The 23,835-nt window shown below is 44.0% G+C and overlaps 1 protein-coding gene across 4 annotated transcripts in view; it reads right to left on the reverse strand.

Annotated features, from left to right (window-relative positions):
* Positions 1-16,275: 16,275 nt before the first annotated feature.
* PAQR8 (progestin and adipoQ receptor family member 8) overlaps positions 16,276-23,835 on the reverse strand; it is a 359,347-nt gene continuing 351,787 nt past the window's right edge. For all 4 annotated transcript variants that reach the window (XM_086926196.1, XM_086926195.1, XM_086926197.1 and 1 more), the window contains one exon: positions 16,276-22,869. In XM_086926196.1, coding sequence (XP_086782322.1) covers positions 21,759-22,820 — 1,062 coding nt within the window. In that variant the 5' untranslated portion in view covers positions 22,821-22,869 and the 3' untranslated portion in view covers positions 16,276-21,758. The remainder of the gene's footprint in view (positions 22,870-23,835) is intronic.

Here is a 23,835-nt window from a genome sequence, read left to right on the forward strand (position 1 = left end):
CTTTAACCACGGTCTGCTCCCTCTACTCCCTTTAACCACTGTCTGCTCCCCTTCACCCCCCTTAACCACTGGCTGCTCCCTTTACTCCCTTTAACCACTGTCTGTTCCCCTTCACCACTGTCTGCTCCCTTTACTCCATTTAACCACTGTCTGCTCCCCTTCACCAGTGTCTGCTCCCCTTCACCAGTGTCTGTTCCCCTTCACCAGTGTCTGTTGCTTAGTGTCCACCCCTCCCCAATATCTGCCCTAACACCAGTTATCTTTCCCTCATACCAGTCTCTATCCCCATACATGTCCCTCCCTGTACATCTGTCGTCTCCTACACAAGTGTCTGTTTGTGTCTGTTCCCCTTCACCAGTGTCTGCTGCTTAGTGTCTACCCCTCCCCCAATATCTGCCCTAACACCAGTATCTGTCCCTCATGCAGTACTATCCCCATACATGTCCCTCCCCATTCATCCGTCGCTACCTACATTTGTGTCTGGCTCCTGTCGACAGTGTCTGTTCCACTTCACCAGTGTCTGTCGCTTAGTGTCCACCCCTCCCCAAGTATCTGTCCCTCATACCAGTGTCTATCCCCATACATGTCCCTCCCATACATCCGTCGCCACCTACACTTGTGTATGTCTCGCACCACCAGTGCCCATCCTCACCACTGAGGTCTGCCCCAACACCATGTCCGTCCTTACACCAGTAAGAGTCTGCCTGTCCCTACGCTGGCACCAGTCCCTCAGCAACAGTGTCTGTCCCCAAATGTTGCAGTTTCTGTCTCAGCAAGGAGGGAGCGCATATTTGCAGACTGGAGGCATGTGAATAGGTCAGCAGCTGCTAAGTGTCTGGGAACCACTAGGAATCCATTTCAGAAAGGGGCCAATGCCACCAGGAAGGCAACATTTTCCATCTACATCCCTCCACCAGGCATGCCCTCCACAGACATTTAGGAGCAGTTAGAAGTGTGAGTGCATGGAAAGGAATGTGGATCTGCCGCTTACGGACACCAACTACTGGAGTCTGTATCAAAGGGTTGCCTCTTCCCCGCTTTCCAAGAAGCAGACTCAGTTATAGGTGAGACTTTATGTGTGGGTGGCTCTGTGTGTGTGTGTGGGTGGCTCTGTGTGTGTGTGTGTGTGTGTGTGTGTGTGGGTGTGTGTGTGTGTGTGTGTGGGTGGCTCTGTGTGTGTGTGGGTGGTTCTGTGTGTGTGTGGGTGGCTCTGTGTGTGTGTGGGTGGCTCTGTGTGAGTGGGTCTTGTGTGTGAGTGGATCTGTCTGTGTGGCTCTGTGTGTGTTTGTGGCTCTGTGTGTGTGTGTGGCTGTGTGTGTAGCTCTGTGTATGTGTGGCTCTGTGTGGATAGCTTTTTTTGTAGGTGGCTCTATGTGTGGGTGGCTTAGTCTGTGTGAGGGTGGCTCTGTGTAGGTTGCTCTGTATGTATTGGTAGCTCTATGTGAGTGACTCTGTGTGGGTGGCTTTGTGTGGGTGGCTCTGTATGTGTGTGTGGGAGGCTTTGTGTGTGTGGCTCTGTGTGGGTGTAAATGCAATAGGTCATGCATTTGCGAGCGATTAAGCTATTGGCATTGTAAATGACAATGCCATTTATTTAACGATTAAGCTATTGGCAATGTAAATGACAATGCCATTTATTTATGATTTTAAAAAAATAAAATCATGAGCAATGCCAATAGCTCTACCTTTAATAATGCCGAGACCATTGCATTGTAACTGCTTGTCCTCACTCTCCGTTTGTTCTTGCCTTTAAAAAAATGGTGCTTAGTTACTTCTATTCTGAAAGTTAGTGCTGAGGTTAGGAAACAGCACCCCAATGCTGCAGTTTACCAAGGGCCACATGAAAGGGTCAGGAGGGCCGCAAGCGCCCCCCAGGCCGTACTTTTAGCATCACTGGTCTTGTGAATATTTGGGGCCTGCCTGCATATGGAAAATCATGAGTGGTGCTGATTGCAGAAGAAGTGGACGAGGGCTGAGAATCAACAGAGCATGAAAGAAAGAGAACAGCAATGTGCTGTGCTTAGGAAAAATTGCAGTCATTCACAAATCGCTGGTAGGAGTTTCAGGAGGTAGATCAGTTGCCTTGCTCAGCTAAATAGACCACAATCAAAGTGAAGCCACGGCCTGGTGTAGCTCAAAGGCACCTTTCTGCCATGCAGATATCAGACCCTGAAAGGTTAATCGTTAGCCATCCTATAAGAAAATGACAATCCTCAAAAGCAGTCTTTCAAAATGGCTGTTACCCCTTTCTCTCGCAAGGCAACGTTGTCAGTTTGAGAAACAGTGAGGTACTCTACCATGGCAAGAATGAAGATAGCAAGTTCACAAAATTCAGAATTATAGTGGGTCGCAATCTGACCTACCTCATCAATATTCATGAGGTAGGTTGAAAATTGCAGGTCACTATTATTGGTAGCCATCACTAGGATGGTGGCCTACTGAGGACAACAAACCCCCATTTAAAAAAAAAAATTTAAAAAAAAAAAAAAAAAACCATGTCTGTGATCGTTTTTTAATTTTTTTTTTAAATACTGCCTGTTTTCTTTAAAGGCTTCCTTTTACAGAAAAAAACGTTTACAACTTTGAAAAAGCTAGTTTGAGAGTAGGCAGTGGTCACAAAGGCGACCCGTTCTTTTTTGGGAATGGCTTTCCAATCTATTTTAGAAGTTAGTAAAAGTTCAATGTTTTGCAACCAGATTTTGGTTGCAAAACATTCGTACATACCATAACGAATCATTATTTGAAAGTGATGCCCTAAACATGCCCATTCCAAATAGAGATTTGTTATGCCCGACTAAACCGATTTTGAGATTCGGTAACCTACTGACTTGCAAAATGAGTTTAATACATTCCAAAAAGCCATTTAGTGGTTCCAAAACCTGTGATTTTTGCTGATTCTCCCATTAACTGCTTCTCCCTCAGACGGCGCTCCCACGGTCTCCATGTTGTCCATGTCGCATAGACACTTTGCTGGGGTTTGACTAAAGAGAAGCAATTACCTGGCTGGTTTTTTATCTCTTGAATTCCACATGTTTCATTAAATGCCAGGCTTTGGCACACAGGGACAATATGTATGGCATTGAGGATGGGGTAGGCTGCTGCAAATCTGCTATCTATACTGTAGCAGGCTGCTGCAGAGCACCAAAAGGCTAGAGCATTTGTTGAGTCCTGTGGGAACTACATCAGGCCTTAGCAAGAATGTTCCTTTGAATTCTGACACTTTCCTATTCATGACCTCAGACAGTTATTATGTTCCTTTAGGTACTTGAATTTAGGCATGTGTGTTAATTTTAAGCTGGTTCACGTGCAACAGGGTTTTTAAATTCTGCTCAGAGTTTTCTGTGTGAAACATATTTGAAAAATAAATCATAATGTTTCAAGAAATTGAAAATATTTCATTCAGTGTTCACTTTTGAGATACCTTAAGATGTGTGTTTGCTTTTCCTCTGTTTTTCCATTGGAAATGTGCACTTATTACATTTGAGTGTGAGTAAATATTTACAGGCAAGACTCTTCAGAGTCTGCTAACGCGACAGGTACCCAGGATTACTAGTAACATTTTTCAAGATTCTCAAAAAGTTGGAAATTTACTCCAACGCTTTTTATAAGCATTGGGCCTCCAGCAAAGATGGATTTGTTTTTGTTATTTCAGCCTCCATCTGTTTGGTACCCAGTATCAATATTGTAATTTTATTTATATAGCACCTACTACCCATGACGAGGTCTTGAAGGGCTTTATAGCGAGTAGCACACTTCTCTGGAATCCAAAATAGATTAGTGGTGTATTACTGTAGGGAAATATAAGTTGCTAATTTGAGCTGTGTACAGGTGAGTGAATTTAATAGGAAAAAGTAGGGATAGAGGGGGAAGAGTTTAGAAGGTGTTGTTTGGGAGATCATAGTATTAAAAGGAGGGATAGAGGAGGGAAGAGTCTGAAAAGGCTTATAAGGGAGATAATAGTAAAATGAGGTTGGATTAGTCAAAGGAGGGCAGTGTTAATTTGGGAGATCATAGTAGTAGAATGATGTTTGTGATGAGTCGGAGAGGAGGTAGAGGATATACTGAGAGAGGTATATGATGAGATATATTGTAGTGCATATGTTGCTTGTACTGGAAAGGGAATTGTTGTTTCTAGTTGAGGCTTACTGAGGGTGAATTGGTATTTATTTCTCTCTCATGACAACTGCATATTAATAGTCTTGTAGCCTAAGATTTTGGAGAACTTTTTCAATCATAGAGATAGATAACTGGATAACTTTTGGAAAAAATGAGTTTCTGGGTGGTGGCCTTTAAACACAAATGTCTACTTACTTTCAGTTTGTAAAGGAAGTCCCATGGATCCTTACTGACATAAAACCAGAGCTTTCTTTCTGTGGCAGAGCTCATATTTGAGAGCAGGTGTAAGTGCTGCCAAAATGTGTTAGATGCCCTCAACTCTGGCAGCACAGCTCTCTCCTCTGGTGGTCAGATGCTGTATCTGGGCCAAGCAGGTGTGTGTGTGTGCTGACACTGAAACAATACTCAAAGGGGGAAATAATTCTGGGTGTTTAATAAATGGCTAACAGGGATGGATCATCCATCTGCTCAACCAGACTGTGGATGCAGAGGAGTTTTGTGGAGTGGAAGTTTGTGGAGTGCAGAAGGTTGGAGTGTCATGGACTAGAGTGGAGTGTCATGAATTATAGTAGAATGGTGTGGAGTATAGAAGCAAAGAATGGAGGGGCGTAGAGTGTCATAGAGTAGAGTGGCATAGAGTGTCGTAGAGTGCAGTGACACAGAGTGGATTGCAGTGGAGTGGTGTAGAGTGAAGTAGAGTGGAGTAGTGTGGCTTAAAGTGGAGTAAAGTGGAGTGTCATAGTTAGAGTTGTGTAGAGTGGAGTAACGTTTTGTAGAGCGAAGTTGCAAGGAGTCACAGAGAGTGTCATAGGTGGGAGGGGTGTTGAGTGGAGTAGAGGGGTGTGGAGTGGCATACAATGTCATAGAGAAGATTGGCATAGAGTGGAGTAGATGAATAGAGTGGCATGTGGTGGTGTCATACAGTTGAATAAAGTGACGTGGAGCAGCATGGAGGTAATGCATGGAGTGGAGCGGAGTGGTGTAGAATAGGTTGTCAAAGAGTGGAGTTGCATAGAGTGTCATAGAGTGGCATGGCATAGGGTAGCATACAGTGGAGTGCCATATGCTGGAAAAGTAGAGTGTCATAGAGTGAAGTGACAGAGTGGTGTGGAGTGTCATACCGTGGCGTGGAGTGGCATAGAGGGAATTGCATGGAGTGGAGAGGTGTAAAGTGGAGTAGAGTGGAGTGGAATGGGTATCATAGAGTGGAGTGAAATAGAGAGGCATACAGTGGAGTGGCGTAGATTGGAGTAGAGTGTTGTAGAGTAAAGTGGCATACAGTGGAGGTGAATGTCAGAGTGGAGAAGAGCGGAGTGGCATAGATTGGCCTGAAGTATCGTAGAGGGAACTGCGTAGAGTGGAGTATAGTGTCATAGAGTAGAGTGTCACAGAGTGGAGGGGTGTAGAGTGCTGTTGAGAGGAAGGGCATAGAGTGGAGTAAAGTGCTGTAGAGCAGAGTCGAATGGAGTGGTGTACAGTGGAGTAAAGTGCTGTGGAGTGGCTCAGACTGGAGTAGAGTGGCGTAGAGTGGAGTACAGTGAAGTGTTGTTCAGTGGAGTTTTGTCGCAGAGTGGAGTAGAGCAGAGTATGATAGAGTGGAGTGGCATAGAGTAGAGTATAGTGGCAAACATTGTTGAGTGGAGTGTTGTAGATTGGAGTATCGTAGAGTGGAGTAGTGAGGCCTAAAGTGGGAAGCTATGGAGTGCAATAGAGTGGAGTAGCATGGGGTGTTGTAGAGTGGAGTGACATAGAGTGTTGTAGAGTGTTATTGAATGGAGTGGAGTAGAGTGTCGTGGAGTGGCCTGGCATAAAGTGGAGTATGCATGGTATGTTAGCGCATTCCTGTTACAGACAACACATTTTCAGTTGAAATTACCATTACATTTGCCCACATTGTTTTACTGATAAAACTATACAGCGCACAAATAATAATGTGTGGAAATAGCATTATATAGTATATATTTATTTTGATTGTATTAAAATATTTGTTCCCACCATACATCAGAATTACAAACAAATGTGCTTCATTTGTGCTCTTCTAATATATATTCTGAATTATTTGCACAGATCATTTATAGACAATTAGATTGTGTTGTGTGCTGGAAAAAAAACTTTCCTATCACACTCCATGATAGTCAGATAAATCCTCTCAATTTGAAGACAGAAGAGTAAACACCAAGCTCCGAAGACAAAGACTGACATTTGACCTCTGTCTTTGAATGCGCAGCAATGCCAAGATAACAACAACATTTAAAGGCCTGTTTATGGAAAGCAAGCACTCATGGAAGAATACAGTAAATAGGCTATGCTCCACAGAGGGATGAAGACATGCTGGACATCCTAAAACAAATGAAACCAGCAGATAAAAAGCAAGCAAATGTTACAAACCACAACGCCAATGGTAAGCAGGGGGCGACGTGCATTCTCAGGGAAGCTTTCAGAATGTCACAAGATGTCTTTTTGCAACAAGACAGCTGTGCTGTATCATAGGCTTCGACATAAAAAGGCCTGTAGCTAGTGTCTCATTTTATATAGTTAAACAAGCATTGGCATAGCCAATAGGTCTTGCCTTTGGAACCTTATAAGTATTTAGTTATGCAGTACAATATCCTTGGTGCAACAACATCAACTGTTGCATCTCTAAACACTTATAAGGTCCTAAAGGCACGACCTATTGGCTATGCCAATGCCTGTTTTTCTTTGCACTTAGTTGCAGACAAATACCAACAAATGCTGCTACCTACAGCCCTATCACTGTGACGGGGGGTTATTTTCTAGCCTCTGCAACGGCTGAGTTAGAGTCTGCTTCCAATCCATCACTTACATGTTTCATATATGGGAGTTAACAAAAGTTTTACTGTAAGCCTATAGTAAATGCATTGTGATTTAGACTACACAATACTGTAAGGGCTGGAGGAAGGGCTCCATGTGCGGGGGTAAGCTTCTCAGTTTCCCCACCTGGCTTGTGAATGGACTCACCCGGTCGGCGCTCTCAGCGTCTCTCTGCCACAGGGACTTCTTCACTTTCTGGCTTTTCCGACCCTGAGCAGGGGAGCAGCAGGCAGGTGAGGAACAGAGTGCCGGCCAGGGGGGAGAGCAGAGGCATCCTGGGGGAGTGGAGGTGTTAAGAGACGGCGACGTGAGGTGGAGTGGTCCTACAGAGATGGAGAGGTGACACCGCAGAAGGCACCGGATGAGGTGGATAGGTGCTATGAGGTGATGCTTCGGGTGGAGACTAGAGGTGCTGTGAGGGGATCTTGCCGGAAAAGAGGCGCTGTGAGGTGACCCTACAGGGCGGCAACAGAGAAGGTGGAGATGCGCGCTCCACAGTTGACGGAGAGTAGAGGTGCAGTGAGTCGGCCAGGCAGCCCTGGTGTCCTATGCTGCTGGCAACCAATGGCTAAGGGGCACAGCGTGGCTCAGAAGAGGCGAGGCATGTCCAGCCCCTGAACATGAGCTGTTCACCGCGGCCCGAGCAGAGCCAGGAACCATCGCCCTTACTGCCAAGACACACAGCCATCGACGAAAACTGCACCAGGGCATCGAACCAATCTCAAAGCAGCCACCGAAGAGACGGCAAAGAGGTGCTGCCGAGGCACACAAGGCAAACCAGACAAAAGGTGGCACAACTCTATGCTGAAATAAAACTAAACACTTAATCTGTTATTGACATGGGCCAGTGCATCGGATGCAGAACAAATAGGAACAAAACAGCAAAAAAAGAACATGTGTGAAGAGTGGCTGAGAGGGACATAAAGTAGGCTAACACAAGCGCTGGTCCCACACCGCTCCTGACACCCCGAGCACGGCAGCGCGGCGAACGCGCTAATTAACAATCGCGGCAGGGTGCCATTTGTTTCGAATTAGCGTGGTGAAAGCAACCACGCTAATTCAAGCTTTTCAAGCACTCGTGCTTGTGCTCCACCTCGAAGGAGCGAGCTGCATCATGCAGGCCATCTGTTTTCAATTAGCGTGCATGCCGCTGATCGCTACCACAAGGTGGATGCCAGCACAAGCACAAGTGCTTGAAAAGAGCTGACCAATTTCTAAAGGTCATCTACTAGAGCAGTGCATGTCCGCTGCCTATGAGAGACCTAAAAAGGAACTGCACAGTGGGTGGGTAAATGGAGGGGCTGATTGAGGAAAGCAATGAGGAGTGAGCAGGGTGGCAAGGGGACACCACACAAACAGCACACAGGGGGCCAGGGGAGCAGCACAGAAGAGGAGAAGCAACAGAGAGAGGTTGTGAAGGCAACAGAAAAGTATACAGGAGAGCAGCCATGAGTGAGAGAGCAAACACGCAGGTGAGTAGGGATGCTTTTCTTTGGTGAAGGAGAAAGAGAGACACACAAGAGGGGGAAAGATCTGGAAAATACATGCACTGTGATGTAGTGCTTAACAAGTCAGAAAGAAAAGTAGTTCACAAAAAACGAACAGTGGAAGGACACAAATAAAGAAGCTATGTCACAGGGAAGGGACGAACACCAAATGGATAAGGTAAGCCAATGAATAAGAAGCAAGTGAATGAGAGTTACAATAAAGCCAAGCAATAAAAAGCATTAGGCAGGTATTAAGCCCACTGTAAGATCTTGGTAAGCTCAATATAGGAAATGTCCATGTTTTGTGTGATGTCCCTCCAGATGATTGCTTTAACTGTTTTTGCTGGCTGTAGGCCCCTGGTACTTTACCCCAGCTAACCAGTGGTAAAGTGCCTCTGTTCCTCCTTTCAACATTTCAAAATTGGTATACTCCTAATTGGCATATTTAACTGAAATATAAACGTCCCTAGTGTATGGTACCAAGTGTTCCCAGGGCCTGTAGCACCTATTGTATCATCAACTATGAGCCTGTAAGTTAAATGTCACTAGTGGACTGCAGCACCTATTGTATCATCCACCTAAGGAACAGTGTAAACATGGTCTCAGGCCTACCTCTATAGCCTGACTGTGGCAGTATACACGCTACAATTTGACCTGTCAAATATAAACCCTTTTGAGAGGTCAAAACCTTCCTTTTAAATATGAATAAGTCACTGCTGTCACTCCCATTCACAAAACTCCTTTACAGTCTGCTCTACAACACTCTACTTTTGTTTGTACCCTTTTGGCATGGCATTGCCGAAAGGTGTTTGGAATAAAAATGTACGCTCAACAAATTATTATTTTAAATGGAGAATAACAAAGCAGGCACTTTCCCTAGATGCCCAGTTTTCACAATGCAGGCTAATCAGGGGCAGCATGCCGTTTGAACACTAAAAGTGTGTATCGCCATCCATCACCAAAGTTGGGAAAAGGCCCGTGCCCTATTTTGGTGCCCACAGATGTGTTTAAAAGGAACCTAGAAGTGTGGCTGGGCCTTCTGACAGTTGCCTTTAAAGCTATCGTCGTGGAAGGCATGGTCCCCGATTCATGGTAGACATCCATAATAGTCACTATTCATAAAAAAGGGCCCAGGGACGACCCTTCGAACCACAGCTAAATGTCATTTTTGGGCGGAATTGGTAAAATCTTTGGCAAGCTGTTGTTGGCCGGTCTGGAGATGTTTGTGTAGAAGAATGGCATAATGTCACACTTGCAAGCCAACTTCCGCAGGGGCCAGAGCATGATCGATCAAGTCTTGAGTACTCTGCATATGATGTGTTTGAAGATCGTCAAGCCACGGAAATCGCCACTCTTCCTGGTTTTCATAGACCTAAAGACCGCTTTTGACAGTGTGGATCAGACTACACTATGGCAGATCTTGGAGGACCTTGCTGTCCCCAAGTACCTATTGAACCTGCTCATTAGTCTCCATACCGGAAATACAGCGGCTGTCAAATATGGCCTCAAAGGCATATGCACAGCCATATTTGGAATACACACAGGGGCCAGGCAGAGATATGTGCCCTATTAAATATCTGTATTAACGATATAGGGAAGACACTTATCAACCTTGCCCAGTATGTACCCAGGCTGGGCCGCGATCAATTTCTGATCTTTATGGTAGCTGATGATGGAGTCATTCTAGCACGCACTGAACTATCTATGCACTGTCTATTGGGATGATTTGAACTTTTTTGTTAATTCCATAAAATTGCTGAGTTAATGTTTCCTTTGTGCACTTCTTGCAGAACCAGAGATATTTAAACAACAGGCTAGATGAAAAATCCATTCCAGGTCCAAATAACAGCTCTATATAACATGTGTGCCTTGTCTTAATCCCATGACCGTGGTCTCCTTCGGCTTGACTTGTACTAGCCTCCTCAGATAACAAGATGGCGGGATAGAGCAGCATTGGAGTCCTGACACCCTCACAGTGGAACCGTGAGTCGGTCAGAGCAGGAGCGGCTCTGTCACCTTAGAATGCAGGGTGGATTGGTTGTACAAGATGACAGCGACACAGGTGAAGAGTTTAGGACATATAATGAAATACTACACTCTAGAGAACTGATGGAAATGGGAGACATCCGATCCTACATTAAAGGACACCCATTTGCCCAAAATCTCATTGATCCTTCAGGAAACCTGGGAAGCTCCCATAACTCTGGAAGAAATTCTGAGCCACAGTCAGGCTAAAGAGCAATAAAGCTCAAGTACAGAATAGTTACTTGCCCGGACAAGCCTTTTTAGAGGAGCTCCTTGCTTTGAAGGTGGCTGTCACCATCCATCTGTGTGAAGCCTGAAGTCTGTGTGAAGACTCTATTACAACAAGTCGAAGATGGGCAGGTGCATCTACATATATTGTATTCATCTTGATTTGCGCTTCAGTAAGTTGTTACAGTACTTTTTAACAGTATTTTTATTTTATAGTACTCTGCTTTTTTGCCAAAGCATCTTTTTACATTAGGAGGATCCCAATATCCATTACAAGAGTAACTCTAACTTGTGAACAACTGAACTTTACATTCTATTGCGTTTTGCACATTGTTTTAGCCAGCTATTTTTTAATTGTTTTTAGCTTGAATACCTGAATTCCTTGATAACACGCAACCGCGGTGTCCGCCTGTAAGAACGGGCCCGCAAGCTAAAGTCCGTATGCTAGTCTTTTTTGCTCCCCGCCCATAAAACCCGGGATGTGCCAACCGAGCAGCGGGTAACTTATGCAGCTGCTTGTGAACGGCTGTATTTTAAATTCTATTGAGTTTTGCACATTGTTTTAGCCAGCTATTCTTATATTGTTTTTAGCTTGAAAACCTGAATTTCTTATTAACACGCGACCAAGGTGTCCGCCTATAAGAGCAGGCCAGCAAGCTAAGGTCAGCGTGCTAGTCGTTTTTGCTTCCCGCCCATCAAACCCGGGATTTGCCGACAGTGATGATGGTAAGCCCCTCTCCTACAGTAGGATTCAGCTCATGGGCTTGGGCATGAGAGTGAACTGTCGCTCCCTCATACCCATGCCTAAACACGATCGCAGTTGGGCATGTAACACCTGCGGCTGGGCCTCCTCTAACTCTGTTACGGGAGAGTCGCCGCAAGTGATTTTAGGGGCACACCTCCCTGTAATGAGACAAACCCTGATAGGGAAAACGGTCACCTGAAGGCCATGCTCCTTAATACACGATCCCTTAGAAAACATGCTCTTCAAATATACGATTTACTTGTGGATAAGAGCCCTGACTTTCTCTTTTTAACTGAAACATGGCTCAGAGAAAAATCTAATCCCGCCATGCCATCCCTCCTGGCTATCGGATACTCAGGAGGGATCGGTCATTAAGCATATAGGGCGGCATTGCTTTAATCTTCAAACACCACTTTTCTTGCTCCATGGTCCCCATAGCTGACATAGCTGGCGCTGAAAGTCTGGGATTTCATATCAGGGTGTCAGCAAAACAATCGGTGGCCGGCATCTTGATCTACAGACGCCGGTGTCCCACGGGTCAGTTCCTGGATTCAATTTGCAATGCTGTTTCTCCTCTGGCCATCAATTTTACACACTGCCTAGTCTTAGGTGATTTTAATATTCATATGGATAATTTCACTAAACCGGAGCCGTGTAGATTATGTGACTCTTTAGCTTTTTTTAAAATGTCACCGTATATTCTTCAAGTGACCCATGAGAAAGGACATATTTTGGACCAGATTTTCTCCAAAGACAAATTAGTATCCTCAGTCCCAGTCCTGCTAGTATGGTCTGATCATTCGATGATACAGTTTACACTCGAGAAGTTGCCTAACCCCTGCAAGACACAGGGAAGGCAGCTGCAGACCTTTTAGCCAAATTACAGCCAATGCTCTTACTACGGCCCTTAACAATCACCCAATCCCCTTCCACAGCAATGTCGAGGAGGATGTAGAAGAACTAGACTATTGGCTTCAGTTGCAGGGGGAGGAGCTTGCCCCCTCCCCACCCCCTCTTTGCGACCTGCCAAGGCCTTGCGGGCCTCAGCACCATGGTTTACGGTCGCCCTTAGGAAGAGCAAGAGTGATTGCAAATGCCTGGAGAGGGCCTGGCAGAAAATCTTCGACCCCACTGATCAAATTGCTTATAAATTAGTATTGAAGGTGCATTATAAGAAAGTAATAGAAGAGAAAAAACTTTTTTTCCCCTCTAAAATAGCACAGTCTGACAACCACAGCAAGGAAATTTTTAAAACAGTCAAGGAGTTTCTATCTCCAAATGCAGTGGCAAGGCCGTTCACTCCAACAGAAGCATCGACGAACCATTTAGTCTCCTATATCACATGAGAACATTAAATCTATCCAAGATACTTTCTCACTGCTGCAGAGGACGGAGGGTGAAATTTGAGCGTTTTTCACCCCACCTACGCAGTCAAGGGGTTCGCTACTTATGCAGTTCCCCCCTATATCTTTGGACAACTCATTGGAAATTATGAAGGCCCTTAAATCTGGCTCACCGTCCGACCCCTGCCCGGCCAAGACATTGGTGTCATTAGCTGATGTAATCAACCCTGCGCTTAATCAGATTCTGAACTCATCCTTGGGGACCGGATTTGTTCCGGTTAGGTGGAAGAATGCCAAAATACTCCCCCTTCTGAAAAAAACAAGAGCAGGTCCAGAGTTGGCCTCAAATTACAGACCAATATTCTTGCTCCCTTTTTCTCGAATGTGTTGGAAAAATACGTTAATGGTGTTATCACCACATATGCTGAATCCAATCAAGTATTCCACCAGAATCAGTCCGGTTTCAGATCTAATTTTAGCACCAAAACCGCACTTCAAGAGGTTTTGGAGGCCATCAAGGAGACCTATTCCAGGAAGGAAAGCCCATGCTGATTCTTTTAGACCTATCAGCGGCCTTCGATACCGTGCCCATGATCAGCTCCAACCACGACTTCAGGGGTGTGGCTGCGGGGGCACAGTACTCCGTTGGTTTACCTCTTCTGGATAATCACCAGCAAGCGGTTTGGTCTCCCCCATTTTCAGCGCCTATCCCCTCCCTAAAGGTGGGGGTTCAGCAAGGCTCAATCCTCAGTCCCACACTTTTTAACCTTCATATGTCCCAATTGGCATATCTGGCTGAAGCCCACGGAGCGAAAATCGTATTGCATGCGGACCATAACCAACTTCTCTTCAATTCAACAGGAAGTCAGACTTTAGAGGAGAAGCGATAAATGCCTGCCTCTCACAAGTGTTCTCTTGGTTCCAATTCCACCAATTTAAGTGCAATCCCGACAAGTCGGAAATTATCCTCTCTGGCCTCCCTCTAGACAACGTGTGGCAGAACTGGTGGCCCTAGGACATGTCTCCCCCCAGCGCCTCTGTCAAGACTGTCAAAAATATAGGAGTGAGGATGGAGGATAATTTATCAATGAACTCTCAAGTACAAGCGGTAGTGGGCTCATGTTTTGGAGTGCTTAAAATGCTTAGGCAATTCCTGCCCCTCTTGATGGTAACACATAGAAAGAATGTGGTCCAGGCGCTGGTTATTTCCAGGCTGGCCTACGTCAATAGTCTTCACCTGGGAATCCCTGAATGCCTGCTGATACGCTTACAAGTAGTTCAGAATGCAGTGGCCAGGGCAATTCTTATGCTCGGGCACCAGAACATGGATCTCTACTCACCTGAAAGCCATGCACTGGCTACCGATCCGCAAGCAGATTAAATTCAAATCCATGGTCCGGACCTTCAAATCTCTTCATGGGTTTAGGGCCCCGTACCTCAGAAAGAGAGTTCAACTCTATTATCTGCGTCGTGCTCTGAGGTCTGCGGCACTCCAGTTAGCCTGCGTCCCCAAATCATTTCATGCTCGAATTGGAGTCGCTCCTTCCAGGTACAACCAGCAAAACTTTGGAACAGCCTCCACCTGGAATTTAGACAGATGCTGGATCTTCTTCCCTTTAGGAAATTACCGAAAACCTGGCTATTCCAGCAATAGTTCGATATTAGCAAGTCAAGAGCTCCGTTAGCCCCACACAGTATCCGTAGCGCCGGGACACTCAATTGAGTAGCTGTGCGCTTTATAAGTCCCTCATAACATAAATCAGTGAAAGGAATTCTCCTACTGAACAAGTCTATTCCTCGTCTTCCACAAGCATATTTGGTTGTTCCAATATGAAGGAGCCTTCACAATTGGTTCATTAACTTTTTTCCTTCGTTGTTAGATACATTTATATGTAGAACAAAGTCAGGAATCTCGTAATCTGTCTTTATATGTTATCAAACAAGAGTCCCTTAGTGTCATGAACAGTGATGGCCCAGGGTTGCTACCATCTTTTCTCTGAAAGTGTGCTGTTGTCGCTACTCCCTACAGCCTCATCCAGACAATCTGGCCCGCCGTGCATTCTCTTCATACACTTTAGCTCTGCGTAGTTCCCAGACACAGAGGCCTACAACAACCCACAGTGCCAGACTACTCAATGCACATAGTACACCAGAGTAAGACTCTGGAGAAGTTGAAAATGGGCAATTGTTGTGAAATATGTGTCTTTAAAACTTGAAGATAAGAATTTCAGTCAAAATACAGGCACCTCTTAAAAGAGCCTCTATGCACAATGGATTCACAAATTTTCTCTAAACACAGCAGGCACTCCCCGTCTTGGAAGCAGGCGGTGAATGCCTCCCAGACACAGGCTCACAGAACACAGTCCCAGGCTTATCATAGATTTATGAAGAACTAGGTGAGACCTCTTGAGATATAATGTTCAAGAGCCTATTGCTGTACAAGAGAATTTACCATATGTGTTCACTCTTTAGTGTATGAACTAGCAATCACCTCACATCAGAGGTTTTATAGAATTACTGGGTGACTTATGCTAGATGCAATCCTGCGGCGAGACATATTACCACCTGAAAAACAAGGGGGCAAATTCACAAGGGAAGCGCGAAGTATGGCAAAAACAAACATTGTTAGTGCTGCGCTCAGCCATTCTGAAAACCCAGGGATGTGCCTTATTCACAAAAATGCGGTGCACCCCCTGAGTATTCCCTAGTGCTGGTGCTAAATCTAGCTGCTTCGCGCCATGCAGGCACCCTTGAACCATAGCACAAGGGTGTCTGCGTTGGGGGATATGATTGTTTATGTGTCGGTAGGTGTCGCCTCTTGCACATAAACAATCCATAATGGCTATCTGTTACTCCTATGAGTGCTGCAAATCATCATTATTTAATGATAGTTCATGTGCAGGAATTGAGCATTTATCCTCGTTTCACCATGTTATGACCAGGTTTTCCCTGGTCTTAATTTTTTCACTGCCTACTATTTACGCCACCCTTGTAAATATGGTGCAGCATCAAAATCTATTGGTGTTTCAGCAGAATGCCCATTGCAAAACCCATTGCATGTCCCTTTCTTGCTAAGTGTAGTGTGAAAGGGGGCCTTATTTACAAGGCGACGTTAAGTCACATTACGCGGCTTTCCGCCACTTCGTAAATAAGGCAAAGAGTTTATCGCCACAGAAATGTCATAAAAAGTGACGTTCCTGTAGCGTCAGAGGCTTGTAAATATGCCCCAATGTTCATTGCACACTGAAGAGTTTGTGGAAGTAGAGAATTCTTCTTTCAATCTAAACTTAGCACCTGTCACCAAAGAATACCACTACATTCTAGCTTTACCCTTCTTTTGACAATCCACCCTAACTAGCAGAAGCTATTGCTCTGTTGAGACTTAAGGTCTGAAACTCAATCCCTTCAGGATTAAGAAGACTTGACAGCCACCTAGAATGCAACAACACAAGCCCTCTTTGTTTTGCTTCTCAATAAAATTGCCAGCCATTTTGCAAATATTATCTTTATTTTCACAGCATAAATGATGTACCATCTATGTAGTATTTGTTAAGTGCTCTTGAGGACAAACTATATAAATTAAACAATAAAACAAGGCTGTTGATCCAACAGTATGTTGAGTTAAGTATGGAAGCAGTTTGGGAATAATTGACTTTTGGTCCACAAGGCCAACAGTAGGGACAGAAGTGTGGGTCCTCTAACATATTTAACACACTGGACTATTTAGTCAGACCAGCAATAAGGCTTCCTTATTTGTGAAATGAGGTTCACAGACACCTCCATGCCAGTGGGGACACAGGCTCCAGTCCAGGTTGCCTATGAAATGATCACTGTAATCTAGGACTTTATTTAATCTCTTTCAACTGAGACAAACCAAAACTACAAACAGCAGAAGGCATCGAGCTATTAAATTCTTGCTCAGGACTAGAACATGCTGGCCCCAGTCACCGGGATCATCAGGTAACCCTAATGTGTTGTGTTGTTACTTGGTACCGTGCACTGTAATATGTTCTTAGTTGGATACTGATGCTACCACTAAGATTAGCGTAATTGATCTCACTATAGCCATTTACAAAGTAACACTCAGAGCAGTAAATCTGCATGGAAAAGGCTTCATGTGCATTCTATCTTTGGCCTTCCTGCAGATATTACCAACACGAGTACCAACTTGAGCAAGCCCTGGCATGATACTTAGGTGCAGTATGCCCTAATTGTTCCTTGCCACCTCATGCCCATTTTAGAGGGGATGTATCGTACCACCTGGTCAGACCCTCTCCTTGCTTATCCCTAGAAAGGTAACTTTTTGAAACTCCTTCTCCTAGCATGATGATTATAATTTCATCCTGTCCAAGTATGGAAACACTGAGGTGCATAAAAACAAAATGTTCCTAAATGAATTCTACACACCAATATTGGTTACAATTATGTATCTGCATTTTAAAAGGCAGCCAGATCTTTTGTGAGGAAAATGAACGGGGTACATGTGTGAATCAACAAATGCATGCATTAATATGTTATAGCATCTAACGAAACATGGCGGGGATTCATAGTATCATCAGTTTATACATTAAAGAAGACAAGGCAAGGAGGATACACATCATTTCCCTTGATAATACTGTTTGCAATGGGAGTGGAGATTAGTCTTAGAACTCCATCAATCCTGGAAAGCCAGAGCCTCCCTCTACTTGTGTGCCTAATTGAAACAGAGTCCGCATCCTAGGGCGACTACCTCACTCCATGTCATTCCAAACACAATTTCTGGTATAGCACTTTTGTGTGTCAACCTAATGCATTCTAGATGTGGTAGTCTTGTTTTATTTCAATTGCACAAAATATACTAACACCTGATAGCAATGATTTGTAGCTGAAAGGATCAGAACTGAAAACTGTATTTGGAAGGGCACACATGATCAAGGACATCCCTGCAACTCCTTTTAGCAGTTAAATTACTCCACTGTATAGTAAATCACTTGTCAATGAGAAGTCAGTCCCTTCAGAAGAGTGAAATACAATCTTTGTACTCACAGCTTTTCCTTGACCCTTGTCCCTGATAAACTTTCAAAATGCCCAGACTATGAATACACCAGGTAATTGTTAGGGTCTCTAATACCATTTATCAGGAAGACTGCAGCCCTCAGAATCTGAGCAGGCAGCTGGGGCGTCAGAGCATCGCAGTTATCTCAGTATCTGATGGACAGCCCGGCTGGTCAGCTCCTGGAGCTGATGCAGCTTCTCGTTAGTTTGCATTCACCAGCCTTCTGGTAACAACCATTTGCTCCATCTGGAGCAGCCATTTTACAGATCTTGCTAGAAGTCATTTTATAGCTCTTTCTAGAAGCCATTTTACAACTCTTACTAGAAGCCATTTTACAGCTATTGCTAGAGGTCTATTTTACAGATCTTGCTAGAAGCCATTTTACAACTCTTGCTAGAAGCCATTTTACAGCTATTGCTAGAGGTCTATTTTACAGATCTTGCTAGAAGCCATTTTACAACTCTTGCTAGAAGCCATTTTACAGCTATTGCTAGAGGTCTATTTTACAGATCTTGCTAGAAGCCCCTTTGAAGCTCTTGCTAGAAGCCATTTTACAACTCTTGCTAGAAGCCATTTTACAGCTATTGCTAGAGGTCTATTTTACAGATCTTGCTAGAAGCCCTTTTGAAGCTCTTGCTAGAAGCCATTTTACAACTCTTGCTAGAAGCCATTTTACAGCTATTGCTAGAGGTCTATTTTACAGATCTTGCTAGAAGCCCTTTTGAAGCTTATGCTAGCGACTAGGAGATCAGTCACACCCCTGCCTTTTTTGCAGCATGGAGAACAATCAACAGCATTTCAATAAGAGCATCACTATTTAAAGTGGTATTTAAGAAATAAGTTAGGTGGTTCCTTCATTTTATTTCGCTACACTTATTGTGACTGACATGATAATGGGACCGGTTTATTTAAACATCACTGCAACAAAGAAAAATATTATGACAAAATTGTATTATATGACGTTTTTAAAAGAAACAAACATATTGCTTTATTTTTTAATTCTGAGAACTAACAGTGCATATAGAGTGTAAATGAATAATATAAAAAACATATCTTATCTATTATTAGGAATGTTTTACTAACTTCATGGTGTTTGTCAAAGCTTTTCTCTGGGCGTGTGTGTTGCTCTTGGCCGTTCAAGAATACGTCACACTTATGCATGGTGTACAATATAACTACTGACCAAAATGCATAGTGGCTTGAGCATATGCGTTCTTAAGTCAAGAACTGGATGCAATTGTGACATAGCAGACACACTACGAAATACATTATTACAAGGTCCACAATGCAAGAGCATTCCAGGGTGAGATAAAGGGCTATTGACGACCAGACACACACCTGCAAATCAAGATGGCTGACTGGAGTTTGCTCACATCATATGTGTGTGTTTTCAGTTTCAGTTATGCCTTCTAAGGAGTGGTGAGGCAGAGGTTTCCATGCATAAAGACTGTTATTGAACATGTACTGAGGCAGTATGCAGTGAAAATACAGCTGCTCATACTGGCCTTGTTACACTCCTCTGAGGAGATTGAAACTGAGGGAAATAAGTATCAGCGGTGACTGAAGAAGGTGTGAAGAAATGTATTACACAGATATGATTACCAGTGGGCCCTGACTGTATGGGACATGAGACCAAGGTCAGGATGCAATTCTGAGGCATACATGCCAACTACAAAATATATACCTCCAAGGTGGGCAAACAGGAAGGAGCAACTGAAATCAATAAATACACCTAAGGTAGTATGGCTGCTTTCATGCAAGGCGCCCACATTTTATGTATTTGTTAGCCACAGAAACACCTTCGTGACTCGGGCCCTTGATTTCGCTTTGTGAACATAATTCTTAACACAATTCTAATCTGAAGGACTTAACTCTGACGAACTGTATCAATGAATTCGTTTTGCCAGACTTTAGATGAACACAGCCAATTTCCATGGAATTCAATCATTTTCACTTCTTATTTCATGGTGGGAGACCCTAGTCCAACAGCTAAGAGTGCCGTTTTCTCGGATTCCAGTCTCCCTCTTTGCACTTCCTTTTCCCTCCTACTTTAAGCATCATTTTGTTGTTCATTTACATGGTGACTGACTCATGCCCTTGAACCACTCTCCAGCCTATTTCCTCACCTTATTCTCTCCTCCTACTCCCTAACACACCTATTTAGTTTCGTTTTCTGCACTGCTCCGTGTTTTACTGACTTGTAATTTATTTTACCTTTCCATACCCATTATCTCTTCTCTGCTACCCTCTTACTTCTACATCTTGTCTTCTTTCTCCTGTCCGGCCTGGCCTCCCCCATTATTGCAAGATATGCTTATGTTGTGGCAAACATGGTAAAAGGATTTTTCTTCAAATGTTTTCCAGCATCCCTTCATATTTTTTCCATTAGACTTTGATTTCCTGTTTCGTTTGGAACTAAGAAAGGTTTTCGGCCTATTGTTAATACCAAACTTGGAATTCAATACAAAATCCGTTTAATTTTGCTATATTATAGATCTATTTTTATTTCCAAAAATGGAACTGGTCATTTTGAAAATGTGACAAGTCGGAGGTTTGTCAGTCTGGGTTTCTTTGACTTGGAAATTTGTAAAGATTACATACTTCTCTTGTAGGTCGTTTTAGATTTCACGCCCAGCTCCAGAATCCTATGCCATGTGGTGCCTCTTTCCAAGTGAACTCCCTAAAGTGAAGGGCCAATCTTGGACAATCTCATATGTCCCAGATAGGGCTTTGTTTGTAGATTAGGATGTGCACTTACAAATTTACACCATTACTGAACCTGTGCCTCTCACGATCAGCAGGATTAAGTGCTCTTTAAAGGTGAGAGGCAATAGAGCGCCTGATATGGGTAACGCATGTTGTGATAATACCTGCTCCAAGGACATCAAGCACAGGTGTGCAGCACCCAAAAGCCTCAAGACTACCTCTGTGGGATTTGCCAAGTCACTGGTAGTCTTTCATCGCTAATGTACGCTAGAGATGTCCCTCTGGCTCTTCCCACTCTGACGCGGAGGTAAACAGAGAGGGTTCATAAAAGGTGGGGATCCCGGCACTACCCGCACCAACGCAGGCTTGCTGAGTCACTTCATTGACCTTTTACTGGTGGTGGGGTACCTTCAAAAATTGCCCTGGTGTAAATTCCGGGCGACTGTAAACTGTTTATCCGAGGTACAGTTGCAGCAACCTTATGGAACTGGTTATTTGATCCTAATAATGTCCATTGGTTCAGCTGGTATTTTTTTAAGCAACAAAATTAATCTAGTTGAACTGGACACGCCTGGGCAGCTCGCGGGTAGAAGATTCTGCACTTTGGTCTGGTTTATTTTGATCCCTTATGCATCTAAACTGAGCAATTTTTGTGTGTTTTTTTGCACAACTTTCTACTGCTGTGTAAATATGCACTGTGCCGGCCTTGTACGTCTAGGTAGTCAATGGCTAAAGTGCCGTTTGATTCATAAGCCCACACCCAGGGCCGATCCACAACGGCATGTGGGAGTACATGAAAGGGTATTCCTTTAGTACCCTTTTACATTCTCTTACATGTGAACCAGGCCAATACATTTTAAGTAGGAATCAAATGTACTAGTCATATTCATATACAATTAATACAACTAGAATTGACTGTGTGCTTTTACTAATAGGGATTTGGATGTTTCGGCCTAATTCACAAAGGCGTGTAGGACTGCTTCCTGTACTCATAAGTGCTTCTCAGAATTGGCTGCTATATGTGCAAAGTTTCAAGTAAGTGCCCCCAGATTTAGTTTATCGTTCGCAGTACAGTGCGGCTACTGATCAGCAGGCATTTTCCACAGTGCTGCGCTGCTTTCAACAAGGCAACAGGGTGTAGATAACTCATAAGTATAAAAAACAAAATAACAATTGGTTACTTCATGGTCCTTTTTTAACTGGCTTCAACTGAGCTGTGTATTTAAATTTGAACTGTGCTCTTATAAGTCTTTCCTATTCAGTCGCTCCGTAATCTTGCAGCGCAGGTAAAATGCAGTTGCGGTGCTGATCAGGACGAGTACAAAAAATAAGGTGCAGTCAATGTAGGTGGAGGCCTCGGTGTGCCTCGCGAGGAAAGACTCTTGCCTGTGTTGGTAATCCAGGAGCACGGCCTCCAGTTGCGAAAGGGTACAGAGTCCTAGGAACACATGGAAGATCTGATGGCCATGCCCTACAATGTCACAGGCGCCCGGGAAGAACTTCTCGGGCACAGGGCAGGAAAAAAAATATGCCCCAATGAGAAAGAAGATGATCTGCAGTATGTGGTACTGCAAGGCTTCTTCTGTGCAGCCAACCTGCTGGCAGATAATGAAACGATGGATCACAGGGCTAATGTCTAGTAAGTAAGCCACGCCAGCAGGCGTCACCTGGCATAGCTTTCTCATAACTGGATAAGGGCGCTGGTACCGATATTTGGCGTAGCAGCAACCAACACAGGACAACCAACCAAGGAGGGCGGCCCCAGGTAGAAAGAAAAAAGCCACCTTTTCATACCAGAGTTGGTCAACGCTGTAGTAGAAGTGGACCAAGGCGCTCCCATATTGGTAGGCACTAACACCGACATAGTCCAAAAAGTAGAAGGTGTAGTGTGCCAGTTCGGACTTGGATTGCAGCAGGTGAGCTAAAGTGCTGCAGGTGAGGTAGGTGAGAGCGGCCAAGACATATATAAACAGCGGCATTGATATAAATCCCCACGTAAACGCCTCCGATCCCAGAAAGATTTTAAACCGCAGAAGAACAGTGAACGCTGCTACCAAGTGGGTCCAGACATTGACAGACTCGTTGTGCTTCTGAAAGAGACTGAGGAAGTAGTAACGCCACTCCTGGTCCACTGGGCGGTACCCTGTCTCAATATACGGTTCCCGGAGAAGGCGGGGCACATCATTTTCTTTGACAGTGGAGGGCATCTTGGGAAGGCCATCTTCCAACAGCTGGGGGAGGCGGCGTAGCTGCTGGCCACTGATGGACAAGGTGCTGATTCGTTCAAGGATGGCAGTCGTCATAGTGCCTAAGAGGCATAGGCAGTGCAATCCGAAAACCGTGAAGGCAAGCCTGTGGTAAAAGGAAATGAAAATAAATTAAAAGTTTACAACTTTTGAGGCGACATTCAAACTTCAGAAAAAAGTTTAATCCCTATGTGTACAGGGGCTAAAGTAGTTTACATTTTTTTTACATGGACTTATATTATGGAGACTGTGCAGATCTCACTACTGAACACATATAAGGGATACAGTTCTGTCTACAGTACATTACTAGGATAGTGCAAGCCATTGGAAGAGTTCCATCTCCATACAGAGGAATGAGGCCAAAGGCTGAGTTACTTCATAAGGTATTGGAACTCAGTGGGTTGTAGTCCTTCCTATGACCCTTGTGTATGTTATCAATCACGACATTGCATTTATGCTTATTCACAGTACTTAAATAAGTTTCCTGTAATTTGTCGGACCCAATCAATGAAAATAACAAAAAATATGTGAAAGGCTTAAATGAATATTAATTTCTGACAATCAGTGCTTTATATTTAATTGTTTTTGCTCTCTATGTGATTACAAACAGAAACCAACTATAATTAAATTATCCTTGACCCTGCTCCCCTCTTCCATCTCCCTCCTCCACCCCCAAAAAGGCAACGTCTCCCTTCAGAGAGGTAGTGGCATTGCGGCTCAGGATGGACTCTCTCATTAAACAAAGTGAGCAAAACACACTGTAAATTGGAATGCGCTCACAGTAATTACTAGGGGCTAAAATGAATTATTTTATATTAATACCTCTTTGGTGGCAGCTCAGAACTTTATAATTTATGGAAAGAAATTGGTAAACGTTACATTGTCTGTAAGATGAAATTATTTTATTTATTTTTGCAGAGAGTATATTAGCTTAAAGATTTTAAAAAAAATACTAAATCTCAATCACTCAGAAATCAAATTTTGTAGACTGGGTTAATAGTTGCTAAATCCTAACTCAATCCTAACTGGACTTCCTGGAAACTCCTAGGCTGAGCTGTGTGTCAGGGTTGCC

This window comes from Lissotriton vulgaris, chromosome 6, assembly GCF_964263255.1.
Source record: "Lissotriton vulgaris chromosome 6, aLisVul1.2, whole genome shotgun sequence".
Classification (NCBI taxonomy): domain Eukaryota; kingdom Metazoa; phylum Chordata; class Amphibia; order Caudata; family Salamandridae; genus Lissotriton; species Lissotriton vulgaris.